The sequence below is a fragment of the Saccopteryx leptura genome, chromosome 2, assembly GCF_036850995.1.
Source record: "Saccopteryx leptura isolate mSacLep1 chromosome 2, mSacLep1_pri_phased_curated, whole genome shotgun sequence".
NCBI lineage: Eukaryota > Metazoa > Chordata > Mammalia > Chiroptera > Emballonuridae > Saccopteryx > Saccopteryx leptura.
The window spans coordinates 62,785,645-62,805,029 of NC_089504.1; the positions used below are offsets into that span (position 1 = coordinate 62,785,645).

Genomic DNA, 19,385 nt, shown 5'->3' on the forward strand with positions numbered 1-19,385 from the left:
CAAAAAATGATTTTCTCTAGGGAAGCAGAAAAAATGTTGATTTTCCTTTTTTTTTTCTTACTTCCTATAGGACAGTTATCTACAAATTTGGCAAACAAAATGTTGTGTTTTTTTTTTCGTTTTACTTGGAAAATCAAACCATCGAGTCCTACTTTTTAATTGGATAAAATATATACTTTTCAGAGTAATGTCATTCAGATTTACTCGTATTATCTTTATTTTATACAAAACTGGGTAATTTTGAGGTGAAACAACAGTGTTCATAGCCTTCAACAGTAAATATATTGCTAACAGAGTTATCAGATAGGAGCAACAGGAAGAATTCTTTTTTAGAATGTGAATTTCTGTAAAAGGGCTAGTCAGGAAATCTCCATTTGCCCTTTAAAATCTACAGTCCATCCTTATCTATCCTGCTCTATCGGCTTTCAATGATAGGCACTGGCAAGAGACTGAAGAATGGGAATAAAGAGTGGTCCAGTATTTCCCCCACAATTTCTGTTCTCTCCCTATTTTGGCAGAGACTGCTTTCTGTTTCTAAGGCCACAGACTTGTAGCAAAAGAAGATTTCTGAATGCCACGATTTCGCCTCTTTTCCTCTCAGACCCAGGGATGTTCAGGACTTCTCGCTATTACTAGTCCTAGAGTACTTTACCATTCCTTTACTCAACTCTGTTCACATCTTTGGAAATAAGCCCTACTTAAATCCTCTTCAATTATTTTCCCCTTTGGATACACCATTTGTCTCTTGCTGCAATCCTGAATGAACCAGGTTACAAGAAGATGTAAAAGATAATGCCAAAAAAAAGAAAGTCTAGGTACATATCTAAATCTCATGATCTTATAGAAAGTTGTTACATGCACAGTAGACTTAATAAGCACTTAAACGCATTTATAGGAATGTATGATATGGCTTAAATCAAATCACTATAGGTACAGAAGAAGTAACTAAGTCTGTTGGCGCCCTGGCCGGTTGGCTCAGTGGCAGAGCGTCAGCCTGGCGTGCAGAAGTCCCGGGTTCGATTCCCGGCCAGGGCACACAGGAGAAGTGCCCATCTGCTTCTCCACCCCTCCCCCTCTCCTTCTTCTCTGTCTCTCTCTTCCCCTCCCGCAGTGAGGCTCCATTGGAGCAAAGGTGGCCCGGGCGCTGGGGATGGCTCCTTGGTCTCTGCCCCAGGCGCTAGAGTGGCTCTGGTCGCGACATAGCGATGCCCCGGAGGGGCAGAGCATCGCCCCCTGGTGGGCAGAGCATTGCCCCCTGGTGGGCGTGCTGGGTGGATCCCGGTCGGGCGCATGCGGGAGTCTGCCTGACTCTCTATCCCCGTTTCCAGCTTCAGAAAAATACAAAAAAAAAAAAAAAGATTCTTTATTAAACAGTCTGTTGGCTGAGTTATAGGTGTTTCACTGGTCAAAGTATGTTCTATTTTGATAGTGAGATGTTTTAGGACTATGAGGATCTTGGGGAAAGTTCACATACCCTCAAAAAAGAGTCTTATACTTTTTTACATTTCTGTGGCTTATATTAACCAATTACATATGATATGCAAGGCACTGTGTTACATGCTTCACATATATTACTCTGTTCAATTCTCAGAAACATCTTACCTGACACATATTATGACTCAATGAGGTTAAGTAGCTTGCTCAAGGTTACACAGGGACTATATTAAAGTGATGAATATGAACCCAGGTATTTTAATAACAATGGCCAGTCATAATCTCATTACTCTGTCTCCTCTGTCTTCAATAATTGAGTATTCAGATAAAAGAAGTGCTGCACATCAGTGAGAAAGGAAGAGCAGAAGATACCTTCCACAAAGGTAAATTAAGTCATTCCTAGAGATTAATGAGATGGCCAATCTTGTAGCTGGTTTACTACCACAACCACTTTGATGGCACTGAAAAGGGAGTTGCTTTCAGCTGTTTGATGTGCTGTTATGAGTATGACTGTCTATGCAAGTTGTAAAGCACTCCTCTTGCCATCATAATCAAATAGCACCCCCTTTTTTGTTCACTTCAATGTGGCACTCTAGAATAACATTGTATTGGGAACTTTCTACAATGATCAAAATGCTGTATACATAAGGTGCCAAATTGGTACCCACTATCCACCTGGCGTTATGGAGCACTTGAAGTGTAGTTAGTGTGACTGAGGAACTAAATTTTAATTACTTCAAATTTAAATAGCCACATGTGACTACCTCTACTGTATTGACATCATAGCTCTAAAGCAAAAAATCTAAGGTGGGATATCAATGAAATGTTTCTTCTGTACGTTTAGAAACAGAAAGTGTTATTGTGAAACTTTAATCAAAGCAGAAAGAACTGGGAGATACTTGTGTTTTCAAATAGACTTGTCGGCTACAAGAGCTTTAATCCATCAACTATACCCCCAAATTAAAAGAAAATACATACAGTTGGAGCTTGATAGTAGGTATACTCATTGACAAAAATCCATAAATGTAATTTTTGGTATCAAAGCTAATCTAAAATAGTTCAATCCTGCCATGTGATATGTTCACAGATTAACCTAAAGTGACATGCTTAGTAGGGGACAAAGTAGATTAAAATTCGTATTTCTAGCTCAATAGTCCACATTCTTGATATGTACTGATCAATTATGAGATAACCATTTAATTTAAGAAATGATTATTTGATTCACAAAAGCTTTCTATAGTATTTTTTTTAAATCCTGAAAATTAAAGTAATATTAATTTACATGAACTTTTCACAATACCATGAGCACAGAGGGGACTTAATTCTTCTTCAAATGAGAACTATTTGAACATTTAGGCTATTCTTTTTATTATTTGAATTTAAGCAATTTGAAACATCTACTTTAGAAAAGGGCTTATAAGTACACCACATTTAAAATGTTTCTTTAGGCTTTTTGAAAGGAGTACATATTACCAAAACCTCTTGTGCAAGTTCTTTATTACATGGTTATAAAATACAAATATAAAAATCACTTTTAAAAGTTGTATATAATAACATTTGTTACATAATGCCAAATCATAAGACACATATAAAATTCATAGTCCAGAATAATTTCCTAAACACAAAAGAAAAAGCAAAGATACCAAAGTGTACCTTGGTTTGTATCATTCTCTGTGGAATATTGTTCATGGCATTGGAAAGCCAACCTTCAAGGCTTTTTGCAAAATTTCGAATGGCTTGGGTCAAGGCACCTAAGTGTTAAAGAACAAAAGCAGAACGAAAAAGATATCAAGAACATTAATCTTTATGCCAGAATAAGGGAAACATGCATACATGACATGAAATAGCACAGAACTTAGATTGTCCTCACTGATGAGACTTTATTTCACATTATTCCTAACCTTAAAATCATTCAAGAATTATATTTTGGGCTTTTTTTCTTTTAAAGCTATTTTGTTCCCAGATACTCATGATACTTGGTTGGGAAATGAAAACATTCAAACATATTTGCTTATAGCAACATATACCAGTTGTGAATATACTTATGGAATCTTCTACCTTAGACAAAACACTTTCATTTATAGCTCTGTGCTCAAAGTCTATTTTCCTTATAAGTTCTTCATCCTGATTTTTCAAGCTTTTAACCTATTTTCCTTTTTTTTTAGTTAAAAAAGATAATGCAAAGCTTCCTCTTTCTCTAAGCCTCTACTTATATTAGAATGTACCAGTTAGAGTAGTGATCTCTTACTCTTGTTGAAAAGTACGGTAAAAATTAAAATTGCCTAACTCGAAATTTTGGATAACTGTTCTCCATTTCACTTGGCAGGTAAAGATAAAAGATCAGTGTGATAAAATTGTGGTCACCAAGACCAACATTTTAAAAATATTCCTAAAATAGTCCATTCCATATTCTTCATGAATCTGTTAAAACCTGAAACAGGGACAGCTTCCATGAGAGTAGCTTTTAATGGTGGTCATAAAATGATTATAAGCATCTTCAGTTATCAGGGATGACTATTTTACAAGAAGGGATCTGTTTACTGAGATTGCTGCACAATAGAAGACAAATTTTTTCTTTTATTCAACAAGTAGTTTAGTCAATAGCATTTTACTTAATTTGTGCCCAAAGTGTAGGGAGAAACTCTAGACACAAGAAATACTTGAAGCATTCACAAAATAAGTTTTTGTGGGTTTCCTATAATATGGGGAAGTAGTCTACTATACGAAAAAGAGAAGTCACATTTTTGTCCAAGGCTCCCAAGAATATTAATGTTAATGATGGTATTAAATGTCTTGGTTTTTCTTTCTGTGCTCAAATGAATTTGACATGCTTGTATATTACTATTATTAAAGCAGGGTTAGGCAATTTAGTCTACTTGAGTTACTTGCAAACAATACAAATATTACTAATATTTAAATTTTACAATAATAAAAACAATTAATTTTTAAACAATGACTTATTTACATACTGGTCAAATACCAAGAGAAACTAAAATGTCTAAATTTTGATTAGGAAAAACACTTGAGAAGTGCAGACTATTATAATACCATGAGAATCATCTGTTGGAAACACTGAGTTGGAAATTTCTTGAGAACTAATCTTTTGAAATTTCCAAAGCTTCCCATGTTAGCAAAAAGAGAGAGAGAGAGAGAGAGAGAGAGAGAGAGAGAGAGAGAGAAAGGAAAAAAAAGAAAAAATATTTTTTTGCTGCATTATGTACTAGATTCATGGAGGGCAGGCATGAATGGAAATGAAAAAGAGTGAAGAAAAATTAACAACGCTCTTTGAAACTCAGTATAATTTTCTGCAAGATTCAAGTTGGCTATCCATAGTTTGCATTTTTCTATAATTAATATATAATAAATATTTAATGTTAAAAAATAAGAACCAATAATAGTTACTTTAAAAAATTAATGAGTCTTGTTTTATCTAAACAAATGTGATGCTAAAGAGATTATAAAATAAAAAAATATGCTTTATATCAAATGATTTTAAGTTTTTACTTTTTTGAACTAAGTGATATTTTGGGCCATTTTAAAGTATACCTCATAATTGTACATATAAGTGTTACCACTTGAGTTCTTATACAATTCTTTGCATTTAACATTTTTTAAAATTTCAGATAAATGTATTTTAGAATATAGTAGCTTCAAGCTAACTTTAAATTAGTGTGAGATGCAGACTTCTTTTTTGGCTAAAAAAAGAAATTCCATCTGGACAATAAATGGTACAGTGAAGTACTAGTAGCCACAAAATAACAAATTTTAAAATAAAGTTATGTTTGCTCTCAAATTATGTCAGATCAAATTGTGCACATTAACTTTGAAAACTTTTCTCAGGAATGGATGTTTGAAATTTAAAATTTATATATTTCAAAACTAACTTATTTCAACTTGTTCATGATTAATATTTAAATGCATACAATCAGAAGATAGCTATCTAAACTGTTTTTAAGCTTTATTTTGTTAAGTCTTGTTGTAGAACGGGCATTAAATTTCCAGATTTATTTGGCACATTAATGTATTTTGTAATTTCAGAGCAACTATAAAACTATACTTATGTAAAAATTCTTGAAGTTGTGTTGTCTGCTGAATATAGAACAAAGTACTTGACATAATAAATTGTTTTTTTTTTTTAAATCACGATTTACAAAAAACACAGGTCAAATGCATTGTGTGTTTAAACTGTGGGGTTTAAAGCTAACTAAAATTGTTATATGATTTAATGTAGGAAACTTGAATTTATGTTAGATTCTGGTGAGGCTAACATGGAAGCTTAAGGTTTTAGAGTTATTTAATGAATACTGATGTTGACGCCTCAAAAAAGAAAGTGCTCACTGACATCACTTCTTATATCTCATGAAAGAAATCACACATTAGTGGGAAGATGTCATAGGCTAATGAGTTACCCTGTGCAACTCCGCTTAATCATCTCTAGAGATTATAACTCAGAGCTCAGGGAGCAAAATGAAAACAAGGAAAATCAGATTCTGAAACATTAATCAGTAGAGAATTTGTACACAGAAAATTTCCATGACAACATCACTTTGAATCAATCCTTAGTCAGGAACATGGCACAGATAGAGTAGAAAATTAGCAATTAATAAAAACGTGAGAAAATGGCAGCTGGATTTTTAAAAAAATGAATTTCTATACAAATTTATGTGTGTTCATTGATATTATATATAAATGTATTTCTAAGTATTGATTTTTAGGTGGTAAGGAACATAGGAAATAACTAATACCTTCCACTGTTATCTATCATATTTTAAAAAAAGGAAAGTATAAAAATGGTAATGTTAGTTTCTTCACCTTTTATTCTACTAAAAGCCTATTTAAATACTGTCTGGAATAATTTAATACAAATCATCTGTGAATGGTGTACTTGAAGTACTTGGTTGCCAATTTCACAAATAAAAGATTGCTTTTACCTTATTAATGTCACTTTAGAGTAGCAATTCTGTCCCCAGCCTTTAAAAGTTAACCTAGCTCAGTTGCTTAAAGCATTGTCCCATTACACCAAGGCTGCAGGTTTGATCCCTGGTCAGGACACATACCAGAATCAACCAATGAATGCACAAATAAGTGTAACAACAGATCAATGTTTTTTTTTCTCTCTCTCTCTACCCATTCCTTTTTCTCTCTAAATTCAGTAAATAAAAAAAATAAATAAATAAAGTTAAGGTCACTTGTATGTGCTCATAAAGATGTAAACATAAAATCATTTCAAATGCCTCTAACACAAGTATCCATAGTAGCATTTGTATTGACACTTTCAGAGAAAATATCTTTGTGTGTTATAAGGTAGTTGTAAAAAGCAGCCATTACTTAAAAAAGTAATCTAAGTTATCTGTGTAATTGTTATTTGCTTCATGATGGGAAGAAAATGCTGTGTAGTTGCAGAGATTTTTCTCTCAAAATGCCAGTTAACTATTACTGTTAAGTTGAAACTGCATCGGTAGTTCTGAACTTGATGTAGGTGACAAAGTAAATGCGTTTATAAGGAAATTCAACTTCAGTAGAAACCAAGATAAATTCACTTAAAATCAAAAGCAACCATGAAAAAGGCTGGCCTGGCAATTACAGATCTCAAAATATTTTGGCTTTATGAGGGAAACTGTGTCTTTGAGTAGAATAACTTTTACATGTTTGGCCTGGGAGTGTTCTTGCAATTAGTCATTGGGCTCTTACATCTATGGGTTAGCTTTTGTTTCAAAAAGAAAGCTACTCAAGATTGAAAAACATAATGGTTCCTTTTATACTACAGTTCTGCTCTAGGCTCCTTCAGGCAATACTTTGCATTGCATGTTTCCTATGTGACAAATCTAAATGAGATTAGAATCAGGCTAGATTGCAATGTCACTTCCCCAAACTTCCTGGGTGGAATGTATGAGAACAAAAGCATCCGTACTTGTCTGCATTTAACTTACTAGGAATAGGTCTAAGGACGTCGGGGATGAGAATCTCCACCAAAGCCTGGTACATCCCATGGTCACAGTTACACATCCATTTCAGGATAGACTCATGTTTGCACAGAGTTATCAGCTTTGCTTTCGGAAGTCGACTTTCTATTTCACTCAGATTGCTGGCGTGAATAAATGTAGCAAATGAATAGATGGCAAATGAGGATAAAAAAGAAAATGGACTTTAAAAATAGTTTTAGTTTATCAAATATCACTGAGGTTAGAACTATACCACCATTCCACTTGTGCCATACGGCTGGATATATAGCACACTCCCCCAGAATTGCCTATGCACATTAATACTTTCTGGAGGCATGAAAGGCAGATATGACCACTAATTCCATGAGGATGAAATAGCTCTACTGCAGTCCCCCAATTCAATAAAATGGGAACTATAATACACACACTGAAACCTCAAGAGAGCAGTTTGTAGTTTATTTCAATCTACTCATTTAATGTTATCAGGTAGGGTTCACAACTGGTATACATATCTCCAATTTATTAGCTGTGACATCTACTCATCCATGAAAATGAATAAGAAAAGCATATTGATCCTGACCTTGATTCAGTAATGGTAGTGCCATCAGTTGGAGTAGAGGGAGAATAGCGCCAGAATGTTTGCCACAATTTTTCTATCAGACTAAACTGAAGATTCACAACAACATCCAATATTGCCTAAAAAACAAAATGGTTACTGTATTACCTTACAATATTTCTTATGTGGAGGTGTGAGGAGCGCATAATATAATGGGACTTACATGGTAAAGATACCTTTGGGTTTATAGTTAACATGGTAAAACTGGACTAAACTGGGCCAATGGAAGTAGGGAAGTGAGAGTAGCTGGGGTGGGAGAGGGAAACAGCTCTCAAAAGATCAGGCAGGATGACTTATATCCCTCCCACAATGGTCTCAGACCTCACCCTCACTTTCATCTCTCTCCCTCCCCTCCATTGTCAAGCTTACTTCCCTTCCTCTCCATTTTCTTCTCTTATTTTTCTTCCATGCTTTTACCCACCATTTCTCTCTGCCTCCAGGGTTGCTTCCACTCTTCCTATTCTCAGACCAGCGGGCAGAGAAATAGATTCAATCCATATCAGTCCTCACTGGGCTAGGTGTGTCCACTGGCCTTCAGAGAGGCCAGGAGTGAAGGGTGTGGAGGCACTGTGTGTGACAGACAGAGTTGGGGCTAAATTAGCTCTAAGACTGCTGACCGTGGGCTCCACAGTGTTCCCAGCTAAGCAGAGGCTGGGTCAGAAGCTCTAGAGTCAGGCAGGCCTTCAGATGATAGCACCTGTCTGGGCAGAAAAAGAGCACAGCAAGCCCCTCTCTTTGGTCAAACAGTGCCTCCCATCCAATCTGATCCCTGCACATTCCCTTTAGAGAGCAGCTTAGAGAATATGCCCTTTTCTAATCTTGGGTCCAGGGCTCACCTTCTCCTTCTCAACGTTATCTCCTAGAACCATTTTCCAGCTGCATCAAGCCCCCCCCCCTTTGAAGATGCTAAGATTTGCAACTTTCATTAACTTTTGATGATCATATTTAGTTTTGCCCTGGCCTTGCAATTAGTTTATAAATTCACCTTCAGATAAAAGCAGTCTAAAAAAGCAAATAATAACTTGTTTGTGAAAAAAGAAAACATGATTCTGTGATTCTTCTTAGCATAAAAGACAGAAGTTGTCAGTATAATGTGTTCAATGTCCTCAGCTTTGAGAACAAGGACAGGTACAACAGCCCTGTCAAGATCTACAAAATTGACAGAAGCTAAGAGATAACAGGGGACAACTGAGAAAATCAATCTAAGGATTTTAGGAAAATATAATGTCATAATTCTAGAGTCTTTGCTACCTGTGTAGACTGCCCTTATGCATGAAACAAAATAACTGATGATCTACATACAGGAAAATTCTGAGAACAAAATTATACTTGTTCCTTACTTAAAACTAGTGATATTTCACGTAATATCTTTGATAAACTAATTGTGAGAATTTCAAATAACAGGCAAAATAGGTATATTAATCTTTCTTTTAAACCTAAACTGTAGGAAACAGGACACAAAATAAAGCAAGTAATTCAGTGAATCTAAACTTAGTAACTCTTCAAATAAAAATAATTGCTAATTCTTTCAAAAAGGACATTCTTTGCAACAGCCTCTTGAAATGGTTTTACAAATTAATAAAACATTTATCAGCCTGACCAGGCAGTGGCGCAGTGAATACAACATCAGACTGGGACACTGAGGACTCAGGTTCGAAAACCTGAGGTTTCTGGCTTGACAATAAGGTATATAGTGAGAAGTCTCAGCTCATAGCATTCACAGATTTGTTTCCCATTCCGGAAATAAGAACTGCTTGAATAAATCCTAGAGCTTGTCAAGGGTGCCAGATTATTAACAACTAAGGGTAAGCTCTCTTTATTAACAAACTATGTGCCAGAATATTCTTCAAATTATCCTGCCAGTCTGAGCTCACCAGCGTGAGTGCAGGGTCACTGGCTTGAGCATTGGTCACAGATTAATTTTACATGCCCATCTCTCTTCATATAGAATAATCCTGAACACTGGAATGTTAATGAAAATTTTCTAATCCAAAGAATATTTTCACTTTATATGAGAGTTTTTCCTTTAGAATATCTTTTTTTTTTTTTTGTGACAGAGACAGAGAGAGGAACAGATAGGGAAGGACAGGCAACAAGGGAGAGAGATGAGATGCATCAATTCTTCATTGTAGCACCTTAGTTGTTCATGGATTGCTTTCTCATATTGCCTTGACTGGGGGGCTACAGCAGACCGAGTTACCCCTTGCTCAAGCCAGCAACCTTTGGGCTCAAGCCAGTGACCATGGGGTCATGTCTGTGATCTCATGGTCAAGCCAGTGACCCCAGTGCTCAAGTTGGTGAGCCTGTGCTCAAACTGGATGAGCCCACACTTAAGCCAGCGACCTCGGGGTCTTGAACCTGGGTCCTCTGCATCCTAGTCTGATGCTCTATCCACTGTGCCACCGCCTGGTCAGGCTCATTTAGAATATCTTACTGTAAGTTCTTCAGTTATATAAATAATCACTGTCCAACTTATATTTTGAATAAGTATAAAAAAACTTAAAAAAAAAAGCCAAATTATATTTGTGTAGACCGGTTTGCTTAAAGCAAGTTTCAGAGAACATGGAGAAAAAAGAAACTGCTCAGAGAATCTTCCTATAAATATTTACTGAATACCTGTATATGTGATATTCATGTGAAAATAATTTTTTTCTAGATATAGAAGTATTATCCAGAAATTCTCTAATATTGTGAAAAACACAGCAAAGAGAAACAGATATTAAGTGTCTTTATTACAAGATATGTTGGGAGCAGACTGGCAGGATAATTTGAAGAATATTCTGGTACATAGTTTGTTAATAAAGAGAGCTTACCCTTAGTTGTTAATAATCTGGCACCCTTGACAAGCTCTAGGATTTATTCAAGCAGTTCTTATTTCCGGAATGGGAAACAAATCTGTGAATGCTATGAGCTGAGACTTCTCACTATATACCTTATTGTCAGCAGTCAGGAGGGCTGCCCGTGAAATCTAAAGGATTATCTTTTACTTCTAGGTAGCACATAAATAGCCCTGGAATCAAGCTACTTAAATTACAGATAGACTCCTCCTTCAAAAGGAAAGGCACATAAAAACTCTAAATGCTCTCCATCAGCTCAGTACCAGGTAAACTATAGGTATATGAACATGCTGACGTGGATAGGGTTCACCTCCTGGAGAGTATGTGGCCAGTTCTAATGCAGGAAACTCCGAAGGGGAATAAGAATAGGGATGGAAAATGCCAAGAGAAACCTTAATTACCAAAACCAAACAAAACTGGAGCTTCAATATCCCCGAAAGAATGCTTACAGTGCTTTATTAAACATTTCTAAAATATTTCTGATAGTAATACACACTTATGGTATAAAATTCAAAAGGTAAAAGGGTGTATTAAAAAATTGGGGCTTTCCCTCTGACTCCCTGTCACCCAGTTTCCTTTAAAAGACAACCACCATGCTCATTTTCACGGAGAGATGTATATCCGTTATTTTTCATTCAAACGATAGGTGTGCTATACATACTGTTTTGCATCTTGCTCTTTTTCTTTAATAATAAATACTAAGTTTGTTCCATATGAGTACATTTTAGAATAGCCTGTTTTTTTTTTAATGGCTGCATATTATTCATCTTTAAAGAATGCACCATATTTTATTTATTCAGTTCCCTACTAGATACTGTAGTTATAACCAATCTTTTGCATTATAAACAATAATGCAGTAAGTTACCTTGTACACTTATCTCTTCACTCATATATAAAATTTTTTCTAGGATAAAAACCTACAAGTGGAACTGCTCCACCAGGACTCATATCAGGAAAGACTAAGAAAAAGGACAGTAAAATTTATTCTCCCTTTCCTGTATTCCTCTCTTCTCTACTCTAAGACAAGAAGAAACATTTAAGTTATTAGTGCTCAAAGAAATATGAACTAACATTATATGTCTCCTAGGAATAAGTTTGATTATTTTGTTTTTAGCAAGTTGTCTAGCAAAACTTAGCATGTGGTTGTACTGTGTTTGGAAGGACTTACCTCACAGTGCTCTCGATAAAGACTTTGCAGTGACTTGATATCCTCAAAGGTAGTACCATCTGGCAGAGAAGAGATTTCAACTTCTCCAAACTCTGGAAGTGCTCGAGATGCATCTGTTACCATGACAACACAAAAGAAAAAAAGCTTTGTGGATGCTGCCAATTACAGATTAATAAAGGAAAATTTAAGAAGACTAAAAAGAAAAAACATTTTAAGATGAGAAGTCCAAAGAGCAAGGATTTTTGATATTAGTATTTGCAAGCAAAACCTGGCAACATCATCAGTACAAAGGAATATAGGGACCCTAAAAACTTGGGATAAACTAAATTTTCACTATGACTATAATAGAAAAACATATCACAGTATCTCTTATCTCTTAGTATTAAAAGAAAAATGTATCTTTAGCTAGCTGGTATCAATTTTGGTTATTTTTATGATTATGCTACTTAAGTATGTAAAAAATAAATCTAATTTTAAATTCATATGCTCAAACCTCTTAGATAATTATAAACCACAAAGCTACAAAATATATACAAAGAAAACTACAAAAATAACATTAGTCCTAACAACATGCATTTCATAGGAGGGATGATGCTGTTGAGCTGTACGTAAATTACTTCTCACAGCATGAATATGGTACTGACTGCTGGGGCACAGAATAGTTTGGGTTTGACAGGCCTATACCCACACGTACTTCATGGTGGCTGATTCCCTATTACTCTTCTATATTGAAATGAGCTGTGAAACTTTCCTTCACGCAGAGCACTGGGACATCAGTTAGCCTTCCCTTGGGATGAAGGCATAATTTACATAGTAAGTCTCTTTCTGTTCTTTTCTCATTAGCTCTGGACAATTAATGCAATACAATTTGGAGCCTACCTTATCCCAAATTCAAATATTAATGTGGAAACTAAAATTGCAAAACAGTATTTCTTCTAGTCCAAAATATGCTCTTATTTAAGATTATAATTAAAATAAAAGTATGAAGTAAAAAACTATTCTTGAGAGCTCAAAGGTCAACAAGTATATACGTGAGGACTTTAGAAAATGCTGCCATAATATTTTCAACTGCTCCAACGTGAAAGTCCATGTTAGTTGTTTTTCTCAGAAAGTGCACATAGACACGTGTACACGCACACAGACACATACACACGCACTCCCCGACAGCTTCTACTATCTTGTTTGATCTGGTGTACAGAAACTATGCATATTCATCTCTAGAAGAGCTGTCAATTAAATTAAAGTGCCATTTCTTTGCACCTTTGGCTATGACAGGAATATACAAAATGTTCAAGTTCCACTCTCCTACTCTTCAAATAAAAACATGCATACCATCTATAAAATTAAAAAATAGGAAGTACTTTGATCAACTTAAAAGAATAAATTACTTTTAAAAAGTTTGTAATAGTTTTCTTCTAAATCTGAGCCTGTATTTTTGGCACTTAATTTACTAATAAAAGAAAACACAACACAATTTTGATTAAAAGTCAAATTAATACAAATTCTGAAAAATAATTTGAGAGCAATGAACCTTTAATTGATATACATTTAAAAGTCCTACATAGCTCAAGTGTTTTAAAAATAAGCTACAGTGAACATGAGAAAATGAAAATGAACTAGGAATATATGATGTGCATAGTTTCAGCAACAAAACGTCTATGTAATTAACTATTATTGAAATCACAGTTGGAGAAAACACTATTACTGTTCTCTTGGTTTCAAAATCCTAAAAGCAACTAATATGCATTACACCTTAACATACCTAAAAACTGTTGATGATGTTGACTTTGGGCAATTACAGTTTGCTCAACAGATGTGCCTGTCTGTTGACCACTTCCTGTGAAACCATCTGCAACCCCATCCACTTTCTGCATAGGCTTGTACCTAAAAATATTAGATGGGAAAAAACAAATAAACCAAATTATTCCTTGCTTTTTTGTACTACATAAAACTCCCAAGGCATTCAGTTTTATTCTATTATTTTAAGGTCTCATGACAGTTGCAGGATTTTTTTTCCATTGTGTCTCATAAAGCTAAAATAAAGAAATTTTCTCAATTGTAAAAAGAAAAAAAGGGGGAGGGGCTAGGAAGAAAACCCAATTTTGAAAATTCAGAAATCTACCTGAGAATGAAAGTATTAGGAGGTATTTCATTGTACACTAGTGGTAAAGATGTTCATGAATATAGTTTTAATACATGGTTTGAACACAACTGTTAATGGGCAATGGATCAAGGAAGAAACACTTTAAATAAATTGGGATTTTAATCCAATCTAAGATCTCGGAGCTAGGGCCTGAGAAATGTTGATGAATGCCTTTCAATTAATTAATAGCTCTAAAATATGAATCAGCTTACAAACTCTACTATGTTGTTTTTGTATTTTAAAACCTCCCATCCATCTCAACACATTCATCTCCCTTGACTCCTTTCCACATCTGAAAACAGAAATACCCTAAAAAGTTGCAGCAAAATACATGCAAGAATCCATCTACAAACCTAATTTACCAAATTAAAAAAAATCAGTCACCTACAGTTATGCATTTATCTTTAGATCCTAGTCATACATACTCATGAACTTTGCACAGTGCTATGAAAGAGAAATTATGTTTCAGCATCATGGGCAAGAAGAAAAGTATGCTTCAGAGAGAAACATGATATAAAAAATAATAACCTGGAAAACCCTCCTTGGATAAACAAATACAAAATAAAAAGTAAGTAGCAATGATAATTCTTTTTTTTCCCAAAGTTAGAAGCAGGGAGACAATCTGACAGACTCCCGCATGTGCCTGGCCAGGATCCACCCAGCATGCCCATCAGGGTGCGATGCTCTGCCCATCTGGGGCATTGCTCCATTGTGGCCGAAGCCATTCTAACACCTGAGGTGGATGGAGGCCATTGAGCCATCCTCAGTGCCTGGGCCAACTTTGCTCCAATGGAGCCTTGGCTGCAAGAGAAGAAGAGAGAGATAGAGAGGAAGGAGAAGGGGAAGGGTGGAGATGCAGATGGGTGCTTCTCTTGTGTGCCCTGACTGGGAATTGAATCCAGTACTTTCATATGCCAGGCTGACACTCTATGGCTGAGCCAACCAGCCAGGGCAGCAATAATAATTCTTGATAATTTATTTTTCCCTAAGATTTTTTTGTTTCTTAAGATTTAACTTATTTTCTTCATTTTATGAATTTATAAAAAGTAGGAAAAAATTTAAATCTACAATAAGCTTATGTTCTAGAGATACTATTATTCACTTCATATACATCATTCCATTCTTTTCTTCCCTATTTTTAATTATATTTATAAACGAAACCACCAAATACTCTTACTATCCAGAAACTTGACTATTACATTAATGCCATAAGGCAACTGGATCATTAATATGAATTATTGTGAATAACAATGTCCCTAATACCTGAACAGGATATACTCAAAGATACCTGCACTCAGATAACAGATATAGAATGAATGGACCTGGTAAAACACTGTATAAACCAATGCTCTGGTTTCCTTAAGGAATGATTCAATCTTGAATGTTATTAATTATAGCTTATATCAATGAAACTTCAAATAAAAATTGTAGAGCCATCATAATGATGTTTGTGCTTATTCCATATATAACAGTAGCTCATGAAAAACTATGAAAAGCAAAAATAAAGTCAGAAGATGAACAGGGTGAAAAAGGGTACAACTGCTTCATTCCTTCATCATTTCAGTCATGACCTCACATCACCAAAATGTTGGTTGCTATTTTCTAATGCTATAAATGAAATCAAACTTTATTTTTTTTAAGTGAGAGGCAGGGAGGCAGGGAGGCAGAGACGGACGCCTGCATGTGCCGGACTGGGATCCACTCGGCAAGCTGCCTACCAGGCAATACTCTTGACTATTAGGGCTTCTGCTCTGTTACCTGGCAACCAAGCTATTTTAGCACCTGAGGCAAGGGCAAAGAGTCATCCTCACTGCTGGGAGCCAGCTTTGCTCAAACCATTCCAGCCATGACTGTGGGAAGGGAAGAGAGAGAAGGAGAGATGGAAGGGTAGGGTGAAGGGAAGGGAACAGGGTGGAGAAGCAGATGGTTGCTTCTCCTGTGTGCCCTGACCAGAAATCAAACCTGGAACTTCCACATGCAGGGCCAGCGCACTACCACTGAGCTAACCAGCCAGCACCTAAATGTATTCTTTTATTTAATGAAAAAACATCCTGAAAGTATTTTTCAATTGAGTCATACCAAGAGATGGCAGAAGAGTTTAGTATTGTGATGTTTTAGAATGCTCTTTATGAGAAATTGTGTTTTTTCTCACTTATTTTCCTCCTTAAAAATCATCTTAGCAACACAAAAAATCTTTGTGAGGCAAGTACTTTGAGTACTTGTATGGGGGAGAGAGTTACTAATCCTTTGTTCTAGAAAATTAGAATGATTTTATCTGTAGTAAATAAATTAGGGAAAGTTCCTTGTCCTCATTGATCCATTCCACGTTTCATTTGATTTTAGCCTTCCTTATCAGATATCAAGGTTTTTTTTTTTTGTATTTTTCTGAAGCTGGAAACGGGGAGAGACAGTCAGACAGACTCCCACCTGCGCCCGACCGGGATCCACCCAGCACACCCACCAGGGGAGAAGCTCTGCCCACCAGGGAGCGATGCTCTGCCCCTCCGGGGTGTCGCTCTGCCGCCACCAGAGCCACTCTAGCGCCTGGGGCAGAGGCCAAGGAGCCATCCCCAGCGCCCGGACCATCTTTGCTCCAATGGAGCCTTGGCTGCAGGAGGGGAAGAGAGAGACAGAGAGGAAGGAGGGGGGGGGGTGGAAAAGCAAATGGGCGCTTCTCCTATGTGCCCTGGCCGGGAATCAAACCTGGGTCCTCTGCACGCCAGGCCGATGCTCTACTGCTGAGCCAACTGGCCAGGGCTCCAGATATCAAGTTTTATATCACTAATAAAATAGGCTAAAATTGTTTAACCATGTTTCTTCATTTTAGTTAATGGAATATGGCATTCACGGAGTTAATAAACAAAAGTGGTTAAAGGAATATGCCGTATTTCCCCTAATGTATAAGACACACCTTAAATTTAGGACCCCAAATTTGAAAAAAAAAGGTATTACATAAAGTTATTTAACTCAAGTTTTATTCATCATAAAATTCATACATCTCCTTATCCATGCAAAAAAGCAGGAAATGCAAGTAAAAAAATCTACAACCACTGTATAAGACGCAAGCAGCTTTTAGACCCTAAATTTTTCAAAAAAAAAATGTGCATCTCATACATGGGGAAATATGATATTTACCCTGGAGAAGAAAAAATAAAAATATTTCCTGGACTCTGGCCAGTTTGCTCAGTGGTAGAGTGTTTGACTGGTGCGTGGCTGTCCCAGGTTCAGTTCCTGGTCAGGGCACACAGGAGAAGCGACCATCTGTTTTCCACCCCCTCTTCTCTTTCTCTATTTATTTCTCTCTCCCCCTTCTGTAGCCATGGCTCCACTGGAACAAGTTGGCCCCGGGTACTGAGGATTGCTCCATGGCCTCCACCTCAGGTGCTAAGAGCTGGGTTGCTGAGCAATGGAGCTATGCCTCAGATAGCAGAGCACTGCCCTGTAGTGGGCTTGCCAGGTGGATCCCGAGGTGCATGTGGGAGTCTGTCTCTCTGCCTTTCCTCCCCTCAGTGAATAAAAAAAAGTATTTCCTATAGAATTCAATTATGTTAATATAGGACTAGAGAGTAATTATAAGACTTTGCCCAAGTTATGCTTTATCAAATTCCTTTGTCCTTCAAAACATCTAGTATACTACAGATGCTTAACAGGCACAAATATCAAGGACAAGTGGAATTTCACCATAAAAGGAAGTGACATGTTTCTCTCAGACTGTAAGTTTTCAGAGGATCGATGCTAGGTCACAACCTACTTGCACACAGAGCTTAGCGAACCAGTAGCCTGCAAGCAAAAGAATTTGCTTCCTTAGAAAGATGTATACAGTGGAAGTTCCTAAGGGAAAGAAATATATTTTTAACAAGCACTCAAAATCATAATGCATTATAATTAATGTATGATTATACTTAATAATAATGATATTGAGTGGGAAGCACTGATTATAGGTACACTATTTTACACAGGAGATGAAAAATGCATCAATATTAGCTTGTAGGGAAAAAAGGGAATTAATTGGTACACTCTGAAGTAATTGTGCAGTTCAGTACTTAAAAACAAACCTTATATAGAAGAGATGAAGACAGAAAGAAAATGGTCAGAACTGAGAAATAAGTGTTTTTATTCTAACCATAAAATTAAGGGTAGTAAAGTAAATAGTAGATTAAATGGATTAGACACCAATGCACTATGTGTATCCATTTTTGGGTCAATAGGACCTTTACAAGCCAGAACCTTATGTTGCACCTCCTTAGAAAAAGGTGTGGGGACAGGTTTGGGAGGGTTCTGTGCAGTGAAGAATTACATTAGAAGGGCAAGAGTATGGCTCATAATACAAGAGCAGTATTAGAGGGAGCTAAATATGAGAGAACTTCCTGGTAGTGCTGACTTTTGCTTTTCCTGCTTTGTTTTAAATACTAAATCATGTAGTAGCACAGAATACTGTCTGGCATTGCATCAGCACTAGACGAAATCCCCAGAAATCACAAGTACTGGTCTGAGGAAAGCTAAATGTTCATTTTCCTGATGTTCTAACCCTGCCATCACCTGAGAGAGTTGGGTCTTTCCAGAGAAGGATGGAGTTCAACAGGAAGTCAAGCATAGGAACATTAAAAATAGGCTTTATAAATATCCGTGGTAACTGAGTCTGCTTGGAAAAACAGTTTTAGGTATTCTATTAGGTTTTGAAACCTAATTGTATGCCAATATCTAGGTAGCTTTCCATAAATTTCAAATGCTAGACTCAGTCTAGATCTACCCAACAAAATTTTTGAGAACGGGGCTTAGAAATTGATTGTTTTAACAATTTCTGAGATATTTATTAAGGAGCCTGCACAACGCTAGTCTATAGAAGTCTCTTGGCCTGATTGTAAATTCCTTCAGCCCACTGTTGTAGAAGTATATATATCCCTAACATCAGGGACAAGTCATTTTGTTAAATAAAATGTCATCAATTTTCTTTTTCTTTTTTTTCCCAGTAAACTACATTTGGAATGTAAGTAAATAACTCTGAATGTATGATAGATGAAAGAATGCTCAGAGTAACAATTTCCTTTTATTGTACTATTAATTGATCTTAACATATATCAAATCAATGTAACAAACATTTGGTGAGCATTTACTATAAGCCAAGTGCTTAGGGGCATGGATTTGAATGGGCTGTGTACAAATAAAATTTTTCCAGCATGATTTTTATATTCTATGGACTTACATGATAAACCAACATTCTCTTAACTCTGGTTGAATTTCAACT

The 19,385-nt window shown here is 36.1% G+C and overlaps 1 protein-coding gene across 4 annotated transcripts in view; it reads right to left on the bottom strand.

Annotated features, from left to right (window-relative positions):
* The window catches only part of RFX3 (regulatory factor X3), a 317,044-nt gene that overhangs the window by 43,220 nt on the left and 254,439 nt on the right, over nucleotides 1-19,385 (bottom strand). For all 4 annotated transcript variants that reach the window (XM_066368076.1, XM_066368075.1, XM_066368072.1 and 1 more), the window contains 5 exons: nucleotides 13,760-13,881; nucleotides 11,998-12,110; nucleotides 7,957-8,072; nucleotides 7,365-7,519; nucleotides 3,088-3,185 (listed from right to left, as the gene is read on the bottom strand). In XM_066368076.1, the coding sequence (XP_066224173.1) occupies nucleotides 3,088-3,185; nucleotides 7,365-7,519; nucleotides 7,957-8,072; nucleotides 11,998-12,110; nucleotides 13,760-13,881 (604 nt within the window). The remainder of the gene's footprint in view (nucleotides 1-3,087; nucleotides 3,186-7,364; nucleotides 7,520-7,956; nucleotides 8,073-11,997; nucleotides 12,111-13,759; nucleotides 13,882-19,385) is intronic.